The sequence below is a fragment of the Alligator mississippiensis genome, chromosome 1 (assembly GCF_030867095.1).
Source record: "Alligator mississippiensis isolate rAllMis1 chromosome 1, rAllMis1, whole genome shotgun sequence".
Classification (NCBI taxonomy): Eukaryota; Metazoa; Chordata; order Crocodylia; family Alligatoridae; genus Alligator; species Alligator mississippiensis.
The window spans coordinates 302,313,125-302,331,686 of record NC_081824.1 but is presented as its reverse complement, the minus strand read 5'-3'; the positions used below and the strand labels follow the sequence as shown (position 1 = coordinate 302,331,686).

At 44.1% G+C, this 18,562-nt stretch overlaps 1 protein-coding gene across 4 annotated transcripts in view; it reads left to right on the top strand.

Moving 5' to 3' along the window:
* The window catches only part of KDM6A (lysine demethylase 6A), a 246,088-nt gene that overhangs the window by 61,987 nt on the left and 165,539 nt on the right, over window positions 1-18,562 (top strand). For all 4 annotated transcript variants that reach the window (XM_059720780.1, XM_059720783.1, XM_059720781.1 and 1 more), the window contains exon 3: window positions 4,959-5,067. In XM_059720780.1, the coding sequence (XP_059576763.1) occupies window positions 4,959-5,067 (109 nt within the window). The remainder of the gene's footprint in view (window positions 1-4,958; window positions 5,068-18,562) is intronic.

Genomic DNA, 18,562 nt, shown 5'->3' with positions numbered 1-18,562 from the left:
TTCAGTTAGGGTCCCATGGTTGGATATGATAGGTCTGCCAGGGTTCCCTTGTTTGTGGATTTTAGGGAGCATGTAAAAAGTCCCTGGGTTAGGTAGTGGGGGGTCTGTAGTTTTTCTTGTAATCTCGGTGGAAGTGATTTGATGGTATTGTTGAGTGTTTTGGTGAAAAGGGGAGTAGGATCTTCTTGTAGTTCTTTGTAGTAGGTGGTGTCAGAGAGCTGTCTGTTGGCTTCCTTTATGTAATCCTCACGGTTTAGGATGACTATGGCTCCTCCTTTATCTGCTGGTTTTATTACTATTTGGTGGTTGGATCTTAGAGATTCTATGGCCTTTTTCTCTGGTAGAGAGAGGTTGTTGTGGTGGCGCGTGTTGCTGATTATTTCATTGTTCATTCTTTCCCTGAAGTAATCAATGTAGCGGTCAAGGTTAGGGTTTCGTCCACTGCGAGGTGTCCAATCTGATTTTTTTTGGGTTTTTTGGCATTGATCTTTTCTTGAATGTTGTCAGAGGATGAGTTGTCGTTGGGAGTGGGTTCAGTGTGGTCGTGGAAATATTCTTTGAGGCGCAGGCGTCAGAAGAATTCTTCTAGTTCTCCACATTGAAGTATTTTATTAGGGTATTTTCCTGGACAGAAATTTAGGCCTTTAGAAAGGACAGATTTTTCAGTTTTGGTAAGCGTGTGTGTGGAGAGATTGATAATATTTGTGGGTTGGTTGCTGCTTGCAGTTTCATCAAGTCTGAGGTTGGAAGGTCGTAAGGTGTTGGTGTTGTTCCTCTGATGGTTGTTTTGTGGCTGGGGAGCTTGTTCTTGGAGTAATTTGTCCCATTTCTTCTTTTTATGTAGGATGAATGCTGTAGAAAGTTTTTCGTAGTCTCTTTGTATCTGCTGTATATTGTCAGGGAACATGCATGGATTTCTATCTTTTAAGTTGTTGTAGTGTATGACGATTTCCTTCCTGAGTTGGTCTCTTTTGGAGTAGAGTAGGTGAAGTAGATGATTTCTAATTTTCTCTGAAGTTCTTCTGCATAGCTGTGCAGCATATTTGGAGTTGTGTGTAGTAGTCCGGGGATTGTAGATGTTTAATCCTCGGGGAATGAAGTTGTGTTTCTTGCAAAGGCTTAGAAAATATATGTCGCTGTTGAGTCTGGCTTCTTTCTTTTTCATGTTGTACAGTTTCCATTTCAGATGGCTGAATTCGATATCTTCCAACCTAAACCCCTGCAACTCAGATGAACATAGGAAGTTGACCCAGCTCCACACAACAGGGAAAGCAAGAAACCCCAACAGTCCTTGTCAGTCTGAGTTGGAGGAAGAGACTTTCCTGATACCAGAACTGGTGATTGTTTGGACCTAGAGTGCCTAAGCAGGACCCAGCGGCCGAGTGCTTGAGAGATTGCTTAGTACTCCCAGGAGCACCAGTGCTCCCAAGCCAATGGCCAGTGCTTCAGAACAGGGACTGACAACCATTTACAGTCTGTGGGCCGAAACAACTTGGCTCCAGTCCAGCATAGGCCCAGGTGGCTTTGGCAGCGTATCACTGGGGAGTGGGTGTGTGGACTTGGTCTTTCCCTTGCCTGCACTGGGGCCAGATGGTTGGGAACTGTGCCTGGGCTGCTGCTACTGCTTCCATCTGAAATGTGGGCTTCATGGGAAGTGTGGGCATAGCTTCCAGCTGCTGGGGAGCTATGCCAGGACCAGGTATCTACAAACTGCTTCCATACTGCTATCATTTCTGCTCTCCTTTCCCAACTGCAATGCAGGCACAACTGGAAGCTGCCTGGTCCCAGCACAGCTCCTTACTATTGGAAACTGTGTCTGTCACAAGATTTGGGGGGGGGGGTGAGAGAAGTGGTGACAGCATGGATGTAGCTTGCAACTGCCTGGCCCTGGCACAGCTCTCCACAGGCTGGAAGCTGCACCTGTGCCACACCTGGGAAGTGCAGGGCTAGGAGAAAATGGTGGCATGGGTGCAGTTCTCAGCTATTTGTCTTCAACCTCAGCATGGGCACAGGGAAAGGCAAAGCTGCCCACCAGTGATGCGCGGCTGAAATCACACAGCCAATGTTGGACTGGACCTTGGGAGGAGGGTAGGAAGAAGTACGGCAGTGTGGGTGTAGCTCAGGGGTGGGAAAAATGCAGCCCAGGGGCCAGATGCGGCCCGCTAGGCCATTCTATCCGGCCCGCGGGGCCCTTAAAAAATTTAGAAAATTAATATTTATCTGCCCTGGGCTGTCTGTCATGTGGCCCTCAATGGCTTGCCAAAACTCAGTAAGCAGCCCTCTGCCCAAAATAATTGCCCACTCCTGGTGTAGCTGGAAACTGTCTGATTCTGGCATAGCTCCTCACTGCCTGGCCCTGGCCTCAGCCCCAGCGTGGGCATGGGTACAGGCACAGGCAGAACTTTCCAGTGGCCGTATGTTGCCAATTCATGCCAAAAAATTAAAATTTAGAACTTGAATAATGCATTTAAGGATGGAGATTAATACATTCTTCCTCATGCAACAGTTTCTTAACATAGGGCCTTTAAATGAAGTGCCTCAGTGACTGTCTTTAAAAATTGGGCGGCAAACATGAACTGTACTGATTATTTTTCTTTACACTGAAAGTGATTTTAAAAGCTTATGGTAATTTTTTAGCTCTAAAATAGGTTTTCATTATTCAGAATTTAATTTTAAATAATTTGAAAATACATTTACTTAAAAAAAAATCTAATTATTTACGTAGATTTTATATAACCTGGAGGATAGTGCACAGTTCTAACTGTTTAGGATGCTAACTTTGTTTTTGTTCACAGATTTCTGGGTATATATTTGCCATTCTTGGCATTTGATTTTCCTAAATAAATCAGTGCTGGAAGAGAGTGTCTTCTAGGGTGTGAAAAGTTATTGAACTTTTTCAGTGGAATCTAAGAACTCTGAAGTCTGAATGTCATCTCACATATGGACAATTGCTGGCCATTAGCAAGGCCTACTTATACTTTGACATATTTTCATTTGATAATTTTAAAATTAGTTAAGCAAGGTGAAGTGACATAAAAACATAGGGTCAGTTATTTGTATTCTCCCTACATTGTGTTCTCTGACAAAATATAATTTTTCCATATCCATAGTTTCACAGTTAGTAGGCTTGGAAGGGACCTAAGGAAATCATCTAGTCTGACCCCCTGCCGTGGCAGGAAAGAGTACTGGGGTCAAACGGCCCCGGCCAGATGTTCATCCAGCCTCCATATTTGTGATTTTTTTTTTTTAACCATTACTAACACACCCACAGAAACTGGTGAATTAGTTTTTGGTTTTTTTTATTTTAGCATTGTAAGTTAAACATGTTACAAGATTGGGTACAATGATTTGTATATGTATATATGTTTTATTTAAATATCTTTTAAATTGCATTTGAAATTGAAATTTGAACATTACAGCAACTTCTATGAAGGCCTACATTTATTTTAACCTCTTAATCATTTCAATAAAATAATAATCCAGCAGTACCATTGCTGTCAAAAATGTTGAAGGAGTTTTTAAACTACATGAGATGGTGGAAGTTATTGATTAATCAGCTGGAAGTAGGGTTGGTTGAAGTGGATAGAGTTTTTCTTTCATTTCTGTTTATTCAACCACTTCAGTTCAGGGATTGGTTCATTAAAAGCTGTGAAAATATTTGGGAATGGAAAAGCAGGAAAATTTGTCTTCCAGTCTATGAACAATAACATGAGGCTGAAATCTACCAGTTTTAAAATCTAGATAGGCATAGTTGCCAGAGCAGTTCACTAAACTGCATTTTAAAAAAAATGAAAACTGTGTTTTTCATTTTAACAAAAGTGGGATGGGTCCAACACAATTTAAGTTTACTTTATTATCTGATTTAAATATTTTTTTATGCGTTTTAAATTTCTTTCCAAGTGCAGCTTGAGTTGAGTAAAAAAGGAATCCTTTAGTAAGAAATGACTTGTTCATTATTTTTAACATATAAATAATAATCTGGATAAATATTTGTTTTTCTAGATGTTCAGATAGTATATCCTTCAGGGTAGCCAAACATACAAATTACTAGGCAGAAGAAACCAAGATTCATTATTTAGGAAAATGACAATAGCAAAGGCTTAGCAGGATTAAAATCTGTGTTTTAAATTAGGAAGTAAAAACTGTTTACTCACTTATTTTTAAGTCTGTCCACTGTCTTGTATTGTATCAGTGTGTTTTGCCTTTAGGAAATTGAGTGCATCTGAAATCCACAAATAAAGAGAAGAGGAGCTGTTTTGTTGTCCTATATTAGGACTGTCCAATTTCAGTGGCCAGAGGTCACAGGCTGCATTAGCGGGCACTGCATGCTGTGGGACAGCACTAGCAGGGACCATGGACCCCCAGGTTGCCTGCCTCATGCACATGTGCAGGTGGATGCTACCCTCCCCCCACTACCATGCGCAAGTTGTCACTTCCTTATGTGGCATGGCTCCCTTGTGGCACTGCACTGCACAGCTGCCCCGGGCTGCCAGCTCTCTTGGCACTGAGGTGCTGTGATATGCCACCCTACCTTTTGGGATGAGGACATGCAGCAGAAGGGAGGGGGAGTCCTGAGACCCTTGTAGTTGCTTGCTACTGCTGGAGCAGAAAATACAGTGGTAGCTGGGTGGGGGGAGCCTGGGGGTGCTATGTGTTAATCGCTTGTGGGCTGCATGTGGGCTTTCGGTTGCCAGTTCAACAGCCTGTCCTTTATAATAGTGGTAGATTTATTTTTGAATAGGTAACATTTTTAATATTGTGCTCTCCTTTTTCTGGCTTTAAAATCAAGAACATAATCATGTTAAAGTAGGTCTTTTTGCTTGTTACTGGTAGCTGCAGATTTTACTTTTGGACAGTAGCACTAGGTTTGATAAAGAGTTTATAATAGAAATAAAATATGTTATAAAATATGGTACAACTTAGTTTATCATTTAAAAAATGTTTGTACTTTTTTTCAGGCTGTTCGCTGCTATGAATCTCTAATATTGAAAGCTGAAGGAAAGGTCGAGTCTGATTTCTTTTGTCAGTTAGGTCACTTCAACCTCTTATTGGAAGATTATCCAAAAGGTAAGTCTTCTATCACTTTTAAAGCTGCAGTTCAGTAACTATAGTACGTTCAGTCCCCCTGCCTCATTTGATTATGGTAACACCACATACCCAGAAATATGGGTTACTTGGTATGATGATTTAAGTGCTTTTTATTGGCTTGCACTGTGCTTCAAAGTCAGTAACAAATATAGTGTGTGTCACTATAACAAGGAATAGTTTTGGAAGAAGGGGATTAAAATAAAATGCTTTCAGTTTTTTCTTTATAAAACATTAGTACTGGTTCATGGATAAGTATGAACATTATACAGGTGTACATAATAATATGATGTGCTCCATTTATTGTGGTGTTTAAATTTTTCAGCAAGAAACTAGGACTATGGTATAATCATAAACATATGACCAAAATAGGCATAGATGGGGTGACCAGAGTGGACGTCCTGGAAATAAAATAAGATAAATGTATATTTGGCAAAAATGCAACTCAGATTTCTAACCTAGCTGATCTTTGTGTGGCACTAGTCCCAAAGAAAAAGATGGGGACAAAGCAGCATTTTCTCTCTTTCTATCACTGTGAACAGCCAGGGACCAGTTCTTAGCCCAGGATGTAATTTTTAGTAGTCACAGATCTCTAATTTATGCTGACTGCAAAAAAATAAATAAGCATTGTTCTGGTAGAACTCAAGGTATTCTAGTCATACATGCACTACTGCTTATATGCAGTTTTGGTATCTCCCTTATGTAGTAGCTTTCAGTGTATCCAGCAGCAAATGGACAAACAAACTAAAGAGAATAATTTCCAGGCTTCATTTAGCTGTCAGTATCTTCATCTTTCACAGACTTTTCAGCTTTGGATCACTTGAAAACTGGGTTACTAAAACAATTACTGGCAAGACTTGTCCAGTGCTAGTTCAGTTGTTGAGTTTAGGCTCCTAGCTACAGTACGAACATGGAGTATGCTTGCTGTCATTTTAAAAAACAAAACACTCCTCTTCCCCAACTCTCCTGGCCCCCCCCCGCCAAAAAAAAAAAAAAGCAAGCTGTGCTTTACCGGAAGCAGCAATGCATTACTTCAACTCCGCTTTCCAGCATCTAAACAGATTGGGTGCTTCAGCAGGGCTTATGATTCAATCAGCTATTAGACAAAAGCACCAAAAAAGCTGACTAAAGTGCCTGATCTTTACAGCCACCAGGTGAGCTGGGTTGAAGTAACTTGCTGCCTGTCACGGGCATGCACAGGGCCCAGTGTGAGAATGCACCAAGCTTAAAATAAAATACTATTTGTTTGTTTTTTAACATCTGAAAGCACCTGGAAAATGGTAAAATAGCCATTTTACTTCACTCCAGCACCAGATGGAGAGAACAGTTTTTAACATTAGTGTGTTGTTTTAATCTCAGAGAGTACAGACAATATTAAATATGGTCTTCCTGCAAACATAGGAGCTGCTGTGGACAGCAGACTTCTCAAAAATTTGATAGATACTTTCTAAGAGGGTAGGTTGGGGGAATTCATAAATGAAAATATCTCAACACAGCAAAATGGTCCTTTTGGCTTTCTATGGATAACTTGACCACTTACCACCAGTATGCATCACTGGTACCACCCTTAATTTGGATTGGTTGTTAGGGGTTGGAATCTCTTGGATGGACAAACATCTTTCATTTCTCCTTGAGTTTTTTATTTCAACTAAAACTAGTGAATTACCCATCAAGAATGATGTGGGGGAGGGGGTGGGCAGGGATGGAGTGCTGGTACCAACCACCCTGCTCTGCTGCCACCTCCCAGGAGCAGAGGGCGGGGGGGGGGACTTGCTCCACCATCCCCTCTCTCCCCTTCTGCCAGCACCCTGTGCCGCCGCTGCCTCTAGCGCTGCTGGCTTCTCCTCCCCCAGCCCTGCTCCTTGGAGGCAGCAGAGTGCCACCATGACGGTAGGGATAGAGTGTAGGGAGGAGGCCAGCAGCCGGGGAAGCTTGTGGCAGAAGCAAACATGCCCCAGCTGCTCAAACAGTGGGGCTTCCCCATGCCTCCCTGCCTGAGGACAAAGGGGGGGGGTCACGGTGGTGGTGCCCGCCCCCCGATTCCCCACAGAACAGCTGGCAGGGAAGGGAGCAGGGTGGGAGGAGACAAAGGCAGGGTTCACGGTGGCAGCTGTTGTCAGGGCTGGGGATTGGGGAGGGAGGGAGTGGAGTGGGCAGGGGGGCCTGACAACAGCTGGCAGGGAGGGGGAGGCTGTGCAGGTTGGGGTGGGGGAAGGTGAAGGGGGAGTCACGGTGGTGGCTGCTGTCGAGGCTGGGCAGCAGGGAAAGAAGGAAAGGGGAGGGAAGTGGGAAGGAGGGGGGTCACGGTGGCAGTACCCCCCTGCCATCCGGCTCCTACAGCAGCTGGCAGGGATGGAGGGGAGGTGTGGGGAAGCCCTGCTGCAAGGCAAAGTCCAGCGGGGGGAGGGAGACTGGAGGAGGCGGCGGCTGTGAAGGGAGTCTTTACATGGCTGGATCCAAAGTATGAGCAGGGGTGGAGGGCAAGGGTTGGGGGAAACCATGTAAACACTCCCTGAAACCCATCATTTTTGATGTGCAACTAGCTGGTTATATAAGAATGGACAGAGGAGAGGAAAAGTTCAAAGGGAGGGAATGTTCATTTGCACTCTGGATGCCACAGCTGCGGTGTGTCCCGATCTTCGATGGCACTGCAGTTTAACAAGGCAGTGAAAAGAGTAAGAATGGGAAAGTGGCAGCATATTTTGCTATGGAATGGATTGAAATAGTCCTTAATGTCAGGAAGAATTCCTGAATTCCTACTGAGATACTGTTCATAAGCCCTTCTTAGGTTCAGGACCAGATTTTTGAAGGCATTTAGCATCCTAGCTTGCATTAAAAGTTTGTTCTTAGTTAAATGTCATTTGTTATATTTATTATTGATCTGGAAGAAAATACATAATGGCATCAGATTGATTTATACTGACCAACCTGGATCGGCTGGTAAAGTGGACTCATTAGAAAAATATGCATTTTCATAGAGGAAAGCAAAGTTACATTTTTTAATGTTGATCACATTTATTAGTAGTATACTGGAAAGCAATGACTTCAGAAATAGTTTCACAATAGCATCTTGCATTTGAGCTCCCAGTATAACGCCATAGTGGATGAATGTGGTTTTGGATTTTAAGTGCCAAGGAATGTTAAAAAAAGGGACTGAAATATGGAATTACCTTATGTATGGCATTAATCAGTTGAAAGCAGGAGTGAGGTGCAAACTTTTGAGTGGGGGCAGTTAATCGTTGGAATAATCTATACAGGAATATAGGAATATGCTAGATTTTTCCATTATTTACAATCTGTGAAGTTGAGATGGCATATTTTTCTAAAAAAATATGCCATAATTGTATCATAAGTTAAATGTAGTACCTTACGGTATCACTTATTTTTAAACCTTTGTTCTACACTATGCTTGACTGTACCTATCCGATGCATACTTAGCTTTTCTCTCCTTTTCCTTCCCTTGTATTGACACACGTTACATTCTTTCTGTGTTTACTCTTGACACATGTCCAAGTGATCACAGCTGCCTTTTGTGGATCTTTTATAATAACTTTTTTTCTGGCCCTAAGCATTTTCTTACCTTTCCATTTTTATTTTCTGTAAACTTGAGAGACTGTTCCTTTTCTTCTTTCTATCTATATCTTTTTTTTCCCTTAGAAGTTCCCTGATACTCAATATTTAAATCTACGTAATACTTCCATGCATCAGTTATTTTGTATACGCCAGTTTTCATTTTTATCCAGATCTTAGTAGGTCTTACTGAGTTTTCTAGATGGAATAACACTGGAGTTTTATTTTATATCATCTTCACAACAGATGTTCCTACATATTGATCTCTAGTTTTTTTCTCTCTGATCTTTTGCATCTTCCTCTTCCTCAGCTTTTAAATGTCATACTTTTTTAAAAATTCCTTTTCTTGTTTTATCTGCAGTTTGAATTTTCTGCTTTCCTGGTCTATCTGGTTTGTTTTCTATGGATCCTTTTCCATCAGTGCTGTGAAGTGAGCATCCTCTGTACATCTAAGATTATATATGGTCCACATAACATGAGTTGTTTCATTTCATCTCTTAAATTTAGATCCTTTACTTTCAGAACCAAACAGAATAAATCTGGTGGTAAAAATGCATCTCTTTCACTCCAAGTTGTCTTGAGCCATTCCATAACTTGTTTACTTTTACTGTACTTATTTCACTGGGATGTCATAGATTTTTCAAAACTTGCTCTCAATCCTTTTGGGGTTTGTGGAAGGCATGGGGAAACTTTTCCTGTTGCTCCACTTTCCCTAAGCAACTGGAAAGAGTGGAGCAGGCACTTCTCCACATGCTTTCCCCAGATCAGGATCACCCTGGTTTGGGGAAGATGAGGAGAGCAGGAGAGACGTGGTGGCTGCAGGCTGAATATTTGTGTACTCCCTTTTGTAGAAAGATAACTAGTGGTGGAAATTTCTCAGAAATTCCACCTGTAGAAACAGCCTTCTGTTCATGGCTGTAATAGGACTGGGCCCCAGGGGCAGTCATGATACCCTCTGGTGGCTGAATGGTTCCTGCCCTGCTCTGGCTCTAGGGTGCTCTACTTTTGCTTTTTCCTGCCACACCTTGATTTACCAGTTTGATCTTAAAAAGGGAGATTGCCCAAGGATTCTAGAAGCCCCAGTCCTTCCTTCAATCAGTGGATCCCTCTCAAAATCTGTCAGCCTGAATCCTGTCCGCATGCTCTACAAGCCCTCTTGGCCCATCCTAGCCTCCCTGGACACCTGTTGCTTTTGGGGCTATTTGTGGCCTCCAGCCACCCCTGTAGTCTCACCCATGTCTCACAGATGTTGACTATCATCACTTCAATGAGGCACTTTGCGCTGAATCAACATTAGGCCTCCTTTCCCCTGTTGCGGCTTCAGCCTTTTTGGCTTCAGCTTTTCTGTTCTGGCTGGCCCCTTAGCCCAGGCCCACTTCACCAGACCTGGCTTCTGGGTTGCAGCCCTCATCTTGCCCCTGGCCCTTGTTCTTGCCCTCTCAGGCTCTGGCCTTAGCTGGCTTAGGCTTCAGCCCTCCCCAGCTGCCATCTGGCAATACTTTGGGCATGGCCCCTGGCAGGACTTAAAGCAGTTACGTGCGCCTTGGGCACCACTGGAACCTCCTCCACCCCCGATAGTCCCAATGCAAACGGCTGATCTAAACCGCAAACCAAAATAGAAGCCCCTTGGCTGTAACTAAAACATTCAGCCCACTGGCTGTCTCATGAAACCTTGCTGATCCTGGGCCCTGTTCCCTGGCAAGTCTTCAGCTTCTTACTTTTAGTCCCTGTTCAGTCAGGGTTCCAGGCCTTAGTTCTGCCACAGCCAGCTTGCTGCAGAGCTCTTCCCTTTGTGCCCAGCCAGCCAGACTGACTGCCCTACAGGCTGCTTGCTTAGCTCATGTAGCAGTGCCCTTGCTACCCTAGCAAGGTTCTGCCCTTTTGTACTATTGCTGAGCAGCCTGCTCTGCAATTAGGCATCCATAGCTTCTGACCCCAGCTGCCTCTTTCCCTTTTTCAGCCAGTGCACCCCCTGTAGTGTTACCCTCACCTGTGGCACATGTGAAATCTTACTGCTACTACTTGTTCCCTTGAAGTAATGGGAGCCTCTGGCTTCCTCTTACCATGGCCCGTGGCTGATATCTGTCCTGTCACAAGGACTGATCTGTCGTGATCCATAAGCAGCACACTGATACTCGTTGTTTTTCTCTGCAATGACTTAAGGTATACACCAAGGGGTATTCAACAAGCTAGTCCCGCTATAGTTCTTGCTCTTGTCTCATATAAATCAATACAATTACTTATTTCAGTCACATTGTACCTGTTCTACTACATAACCTATGAATTGCTTTTACTGAGTGCAGGTTGCCTGCTTGAAGCAGTTCTCTGTTTGTGTTGCTACCTCCTGGTGCCTTTCTAGTCTTCAAATCTTTATTCAGCTCTTTACTGTTACTCTAAAGTGCTAACCTCTATTCTTCCCTATTTGAATTGAGGAGTTAATCTGACAATTTCTTGATTGTGTTTTCTGATCAACTATTGAAAATACTGTTTTGGAATATGCTTGTTCTTAGCTTGCTCATCCTGTACTTCAGTCTCATAGAATCATAGAAAAGTAGGGTTGGAAGGGACCTCAGAAGGTCATCTAGTCCAACCCCCTGCTCAAAGCAGGACCATCCCCAACTAGATAATCCCAGCCAAGGTTTTGTCTAGCTGGGTCTCAGAAACCTCCAAGGAATGAGATTCCACAACCTCTGTGGGTAATCTACTCCAGTGCTTCACTACTTTCCTAGTGACAGAGGTTTTTTTCTCCTGGTATCTAACCTAAACTTCCCTTGCTGCCACTTGAGACCATTGCACCTTGTTCTGTCATCTGCCACCACTGAGAACAGTCCAGTTTCATCCTCTTTGGAGCCAGCTTTCAGGTAGTTGAAGGCTGCTATTAAATTCCCTCTGTCTTGTCTTCTCCACACTAAATAAGTCCAGTTCCCTCAGTCTCTCCTCAGAAGTCATGTGCTTCAGCGCCGTCACCATTTTCGTTGTACTCTGTGGACTCTCCAATTTGCTCACATACTTTTTGTAGTGGGGGCCCCAAAACTGGACACAGAACTCCAGATTCAGCCTCAACAGTGCCGAATAGAGGGGAATAATCACTTCTCTTGATCTTCTGGCAACACTCCTGCCAATGTAGCCCAGTATGCTATTAGCCTTCTTGGCAACAAAGGCACACTGTTGGCTTATATTCAGTTTATTGTCCAGTGTAACCCCTAGCTCCTTTTCTGCAGAGCTGCTGCCCAGCCAGTCAGCCCCAGCCTGTACTGATGCCATGGGATTGTTCTGTCCTAAGTGCAGGACTTTGCCCTTGTCCTTATTGAACCTCATGAGATTTCTTTTGGTCCAGTCCTCCAATTTGTCTGTTTCTCTGAGTCCTAACCCTACCCTCTCGTATATCTGCTACTGCCCCCAGCTCAGTATCATCTGTAGACTTGCTGAGGGTGCACTCTGTGCCAACTTCCAGGTCATTGATGAAGATATTGAACAAAACTGGCCCCAGGACCAAGCCCTGGAGCACTCTACTTGATACTGACTATCAACTAGACATTGAGCCTTCTGAGCCCAGTGCTCCAGGAAGTTTTCTGTCTGCCTTACAGTCCATTCAGCCAATCCATACTTCCTTAGCTTGCTTGTGAGAATGTTGTGAGAGACCGTATCAAAAGCCTTGCTAAAGTCAAGGTATTACCACATAGCCAGTCATCTCATCATAGAAGGCAATGAGGTTGGTCAGACATGACTTGTCCTTGGTCTAGCCCTAGACGTTTTCAGTTCATATATTTTACTCGCTTCCTTTTGTTTTGCAGTATGCCCCAAATCACATTTTTCTTTACATTTTTTTCTTAACATTATTTTAGACAGCTGTGTTTATCTCTTCATTTTTGGTTTTATTGCTCTAATAATCTTATTGAACTCAGCTCATGGACTTCTGTAATGCTTTTCTGTTCTGCTGTGTTTGCTGTGTTACCCATCTAACTCTAGTATGCCTGCCATTTTTCAGTTTGGTTTATTTGTTCTGGGCTTATAGCCCAACACTTGTTTTGGCCATTCTTGTAATCCTATTTTTTACAATAGTTCATATTTCCTAAACACTTATTTCCTTTGCTAGTGTTGTAATCATCTTATGACGTTTTTTTAATTTCCTGATTCTAGGGTCTTTCCATTTGTATGTGTAATAGGCCCAGCAGTTTGTTTGGTTATACTCGGTCTTAACTTCACTGGATCACAAGCTAGTATTAGCATCGGACAGATCCTTTCTGCATAACAAAACACTTGATTTTTATCTGGGTTTACGGGTACTGAGTGTATAATGCTCTTTTGTTTGCATCAACTGATATCTAAGTCCATTTCTTCTGAATCTTTCAGAATGGTGTGTGGTTATTTAGGCTCTAAATTCCTTCATTTCTCCTATTTCATTTTCTTCACTGCCTCTGAACAGTTCTGTTGCTCTAGCTGAGGGATTCCTTACTATCGCATTAAAATCTCCCATTACCAGCAACTTGCCTGGTCTGAGTGCTTGTATTGTTTTTAGCAATGAGTTACAAAACTTAACTGATTCTTTTTTTTCTTGTTGGATGCTTTGGGGTTGACTTACGTGTACAGTTGTCATTGCAACCAAATTTAATTCTTGAGTCTGGCCTTCAGTGTGCAGGTGGTATGGAATTAAATAGCATGAGGGCCTGGCTTACCTTTGACTTCAGCACCAGTGCAGTTCCACCCCAGTGACTTCCATCCTCCCTTCCTGATATCAATATTCTGTATTCATTGTGGTAGGATTTTTCTTTGCCTTCTCATGTTGTTTTGCAGATCAGTGATTTCCCACTTATATTTTCAGCTCATGAAGAATTGCCGCATATGCTGTAGTCTGATATCATGTTTTTAAGTTCCATATTCCAGCAAATGTCTCTTCTGCCCCTCTCTTCCTCCCACCAATTCTCAATTTATTTTTATTTTCCTGTGTGATGTGTGCTTTTGGTCTGGCTAACTTCATGTCCCTACCTCAGGTCCCTGAGTTGTGGACATAGTCCTTATTTGTCCATGTGATGACTGAATGGGCATAATTTTACTTCTCCTTTCACATTTCACTGCATTTCTATGGTTTAATAATAATCAAATGTTTGCCCACCGCGTCTAAGTGCAGGGATGGGCATTATATAGCCTGTCGGCCGAATCTCTCCGACCAATTGATTTGATATGGTCTGTGGACAGGCAATGGCTCCAGCATCTGCGTGGTACTGGGGCTGCTTTTGGTGTGTTTTCTTTCTCTGTGTGTCTCCCTCCCTTTCCTCTCTCTGGCCCACATGCACATGCACAGCTATAAGCTAAGCCAACAGCTTAGTTCATGAAACTGCTGGGTCTGGCCTGGGGGGTAAGAGTGTGGGTGGGCAATGTGTGCTAAAGCTGAAGGCAGGTTCAGGCCTCCCCTAGGAGGGAGGGGGAGAGAGAGGTGTGGCCTTTGATAGGTCACCAAAACTCATTAAGTGGCCTGTCAACCCAAATAATTGCCCATCCCTAGACTAGTGGTTGGTCGATAAGCAAGCTTGCTCCAGTTCCTTTGTTTACCAGTGTTTTGCTTTAGAACCTGTTTTGGTGGATTAGCTGTTGGTGACTTGTGCCGTTCTGTGAGTAGTGTTAGTAGTTTAACATTCCAATGAAAACAGGATTCTGGGATATGGCCAGTGCTACACATGAAGCCATTTGGATCTTCAAGCGAGGGTTTGAGTTACCCAGGCAAACTGCAGGCAGATCAGCCCTTTCAGGTGTGTTTTCTGCAATGCAATGATATCTTTTTTAGCTTATCGTGATATCTCCATAGTCAAAATCAGTGAAAATCTGAATTTGTCTGTTGCTCAGAGACTCAGCTGTTAATTTTGGCATCTGGGACCAAAGTGTTTTTTGCTGGGGGTAGAGGGAAGTGGGGGGGGGGAGCATTCCTTTGCTGCATCTGGATTAGCCCTGCGCCTTCCAGCTAAAGAAGCCCCAGCTGGAGAAGCCCCTGGTGCCCCATTGTAAGAGTTGGGTGTCGGCTCAACAGCTCAGTGCTGCCAGCCTTAGAAGCTGAGCTGGAGCAGACCTGCCTTGTCCAGCCATCAGAAGGGTGCTCCTGTAGTGTCCCACCACCCAGCTCCTACATCTGGCCAGTGCAGGGCTGCTTCAGCTTCTCGCTTACAGCTGGCCGGTGTGGAGTTGCTCCAGATGTACAAAGACTTAGAGAGGGCACTGGAATGATGGCTCCCTCCCTTGGAGTCAGTGCCTGGGTTTGGTGCCTCTTCTTACCCCCATTTTATACTACTGCTGCTGCTCATAACTTTACTAACAAGCAATATAGTGATGCTGCTCTGGCAGCATTGAAGTTGACTAGTACTGTGCTGCTGTTAAATTGATTACTTTAACTCTGCTGCTGTTAAAAATAGCTGAGGCCCGATAGCTATTTGCCTGCAATATAGATTTGCATTCAGCAGGTCATGTTTATAACCATAAGGGCTATACACTTTTTGAATACTATGTTTGTGTTTGTACAAATTGACAGGTTTAAGTCTTTTTATTCCCTAGGGAAAATTTCCCATTTTTCAAAGGTAAGTAGTTGAGTGGGTACCTTAAGTAGTTCAGAGTTTAAGCACAATGCTTTTTAAAACAGTCCATGAACGCAATATTTGTTTAAGACATGTTCAAGCAGTGAAAGGCTGGTTTATAATAACACGTATGAATTATGTGATTAACTGGGTACACTTAAACTTCTGGCCATGCTAGCAGACAATATTAAAAGGAATGAGGTTCCCTGCATTCCCTTATTTTAAACCTGGCTGCCAGTGTACATTAACACTGCTTTGACTAAATGCCAGGTTTATCAAATTTGTTTTGATGTTTCTGTGGATGTCATTGTATGTAATTCCATTCAGAGGAATGAATAGATGATAATTTTTTTTTTTGTCATCTGATAAAATGCTTGAAAGCACAAGAAGAATATCCTTTGGATAATGCAAGTATGTAACTCATTGCAATGAGCATAAGCTGTCTAGGTGATTTAGAAAATTGTGGTAAGCACTGTATTGAAATGTCTTGATTTAAAGATTTGTCAGTGGTTGGTACAGTTGATTTGACCATACCAGTAAAATCTTACTAGCTGTGCTTGCATTTTGGTTGTAAATAGTGACTGCCTGGTGAAGAGAAGCACACATATTCCTTACAAAATTATGCAGTTGTATTAAATTTTCTATAAAAACTGTTAACTTTGTTTTGTTTTAAACAGGTATCCTTTGGGCTTAAGGCTGAACTTTTGAGTTAAAATCCTTCTTTTTTAGTTACTTTCTAAAAAATCCTAATTGGTGAAGCAAATGAGATTTTAACTTTGTACACATAACACACATTTTTTTGTATTTTTTTACAGCAGATAATTTATAGAGAATTTTTAGTTTCATCAATGTGTTAATCCCCTGCAGCCTTCAAGAATGTAGCATCATCAAGGTTCTGCATGGACAGCAACTCTGAACCAAGCCTCTGTCTGAAACTTCTGCTCTTGTCATAGTTTCATAGTTGGTAGGGTCGGAAGGGACCTGAGCAGATCATCAAGTCCGACCTGCTGCCATGGGCAGGAAAGAATGTTGGGGTCAAATGACCCTGGCAAGATGTCTATCTAGCCTCCTTTTGAAGACCCCCAGGGTAGGAGCCAGCACCACTTCCCTTGGAAGTTGGTTCCAGATCCTAGCTGACCTGACTGTGAAGTAGTGCCTCCTGATACCTAGCCTGAATCTACTCTCCGTCAACTTATGGCCGTTATTCCTTGTTACTCCCAGTAGTGCTCGGGGGAACAGGGACTCTCCCATTGCCTGCTAGTCTCCCTTGGCCAGTTTATAGACGGCCACCAGATTTCCCCCCCCTCAGCCTTTCCTTGTGGGGGCTGAACAGGTTCAGGTCTTGTAGCCTCTCCTTGTAGGGCCTGCCCTGGTGTCCCCTGATCCAGAGTGGCCCTCCTCTGGACCCTTTCGATGCTGTCCACATCCCTCCTGAAGTGCGGTGCCCAGAACTGGATGGAGTACTCCAACTGACGTCTGACCAGTGTCATATAGAGGGGGAGGATCACCTCTTTGGACCTGCTCATGATGCATATGTGGATGTATGACAAGGTGCGGTTAGCCTTCCTGACTGTGTCCCCACATTGGCGGCCCATGTTCATCTTGGAGTCTATAATGACTCCAAGATCCTTTTCTGCCTCTGTGCTGATGAGAATGGAGTTCCCCAGCCTGTAAGTATGCTGCTGGTTCCTTCTCCCTAGGTGCAGTACCTTGTATTTGTCAGTATTGAATTCCATCTTATTCTCATCTGCCCACCCCTGTAACCTGTCCAGATCCAATTGCATCCGGTCCCTCCCTTCTAACGTGCCCACTTCTCCCCACATCTTTGTCATCTGCGAATTTGAACAAAGTGCTTTTCACCCCATTGTCCAAGTTGCTGATGAAGATGTTGAACAGTGCAGGTCTGAGAACCGAGCCCTGGGGGACCCCACATCCCTCCAGGTTGAAAATGACCCGTCCACCACCACTCTGTGGGTGCAGCCCTCCAGCCAATTGGCGACCCATCTGACCATGTAGGCATCGACACAACAATCTCCTAATTTTTTAATGAGAATGCGGTGAGAGATAGTGTCAAAGGCCTTCCTAAAGTTCAGAAAGACTACGTCCACCGTGACACCTGCGTCCAAGGGTTTTGTGACCTGGTCATAGAAGGCCACCAGGTTGGTCTGACAGGACCTGCCTCTAATGAACCCATGTTGGTTGCCCCTAAGCATACACTCCCCTGCTTGTCCCTCGCAGATGTGCACCTGGATAATTTTCTCAAAGAGCTTCCCCAGGACCGAGGTAAGACTAACAGGCCTATAATTTCCTGGGTCCTCCTTCCTCCCTTTTTTGAAAATGAGGACCACATTGGCCCTTTTCCAGTCCTCTGGCACTTTGCCAGAGCACCACGAGTGCTTGTAAAGCTGTGCCAGGGGTCCCACAATAACCTCTGCCAATTCCCTCAGCCCTCTGGGGTGGAGATTGTCAGGACCTGCTGATTTGAACATGTCTAGTCCCACCAGAAGTTCCCTGACTAGGTCCTCTCTGACCTTGGGCCTGGCTGCGCCTCCCCTGGGACCATAGGGGATCCCAGTTGGGGGGGATGACCTGGTCTCTGCTCTGAAAAATGGAGGCAAAGAAATTGTTAAATAGGTTAGCTTTGTCATCTGGTAAGACCACCAGATTTCCAAGCATATCCTGCAGAGGCTCCACGTTACCCGGAACCACCTTTTTGCCCCCTGTGTATTTAAAAAAAGGATTTCTTGTTATCCTTGATCAGGGTTGCTAGTCCCAGTTCCATCTCTGCCTTGGCCTTCCTAACAGCCCCCCTACAATCCTGAGCAACGGAGGTATAGTCCTCCCTGGTGATGGCCCTTCCCTTCCATTGGGTGTATACCTCCTTCTTAGCTTTGAGACGTTTCTGGATGCTTTTGGTGAGCCATGGGGGCTTTTGAGCACTCTTACCCCCTTTGATCCACGTTGGGATTGCCACCCTTTGGGCTTGGACGATTGTCTCCTTCAGAAACGACCACTCTTCTTGGACTCCCAACTCCCCACCCCTCCGGGATGTCAGTGCCTCCCCAACTAGTCTCCTTAGCTCAATGAAATCTGCCCTCCTGAAGTCCAGGGCTGCTGTCTTGCTGCAGGCCTTTGCCACCCTGCGCTGGATGCTGAATTCCAATAGGCAATTGAGCACCCGTAGTCAGCTCACCAGATCATTGCTTGTGGCCAGGACCAGGTCTAACAAGGCATTTCCCTTGGTGGGACTGTGCACCTCCTGGGTTAGATGGAGGTCCTGTAACACGGCTAGGAACCTATGTGAGCGGTCAGACCTGGCTGACTGCTCTTCCCAGCAAATGTCCGGA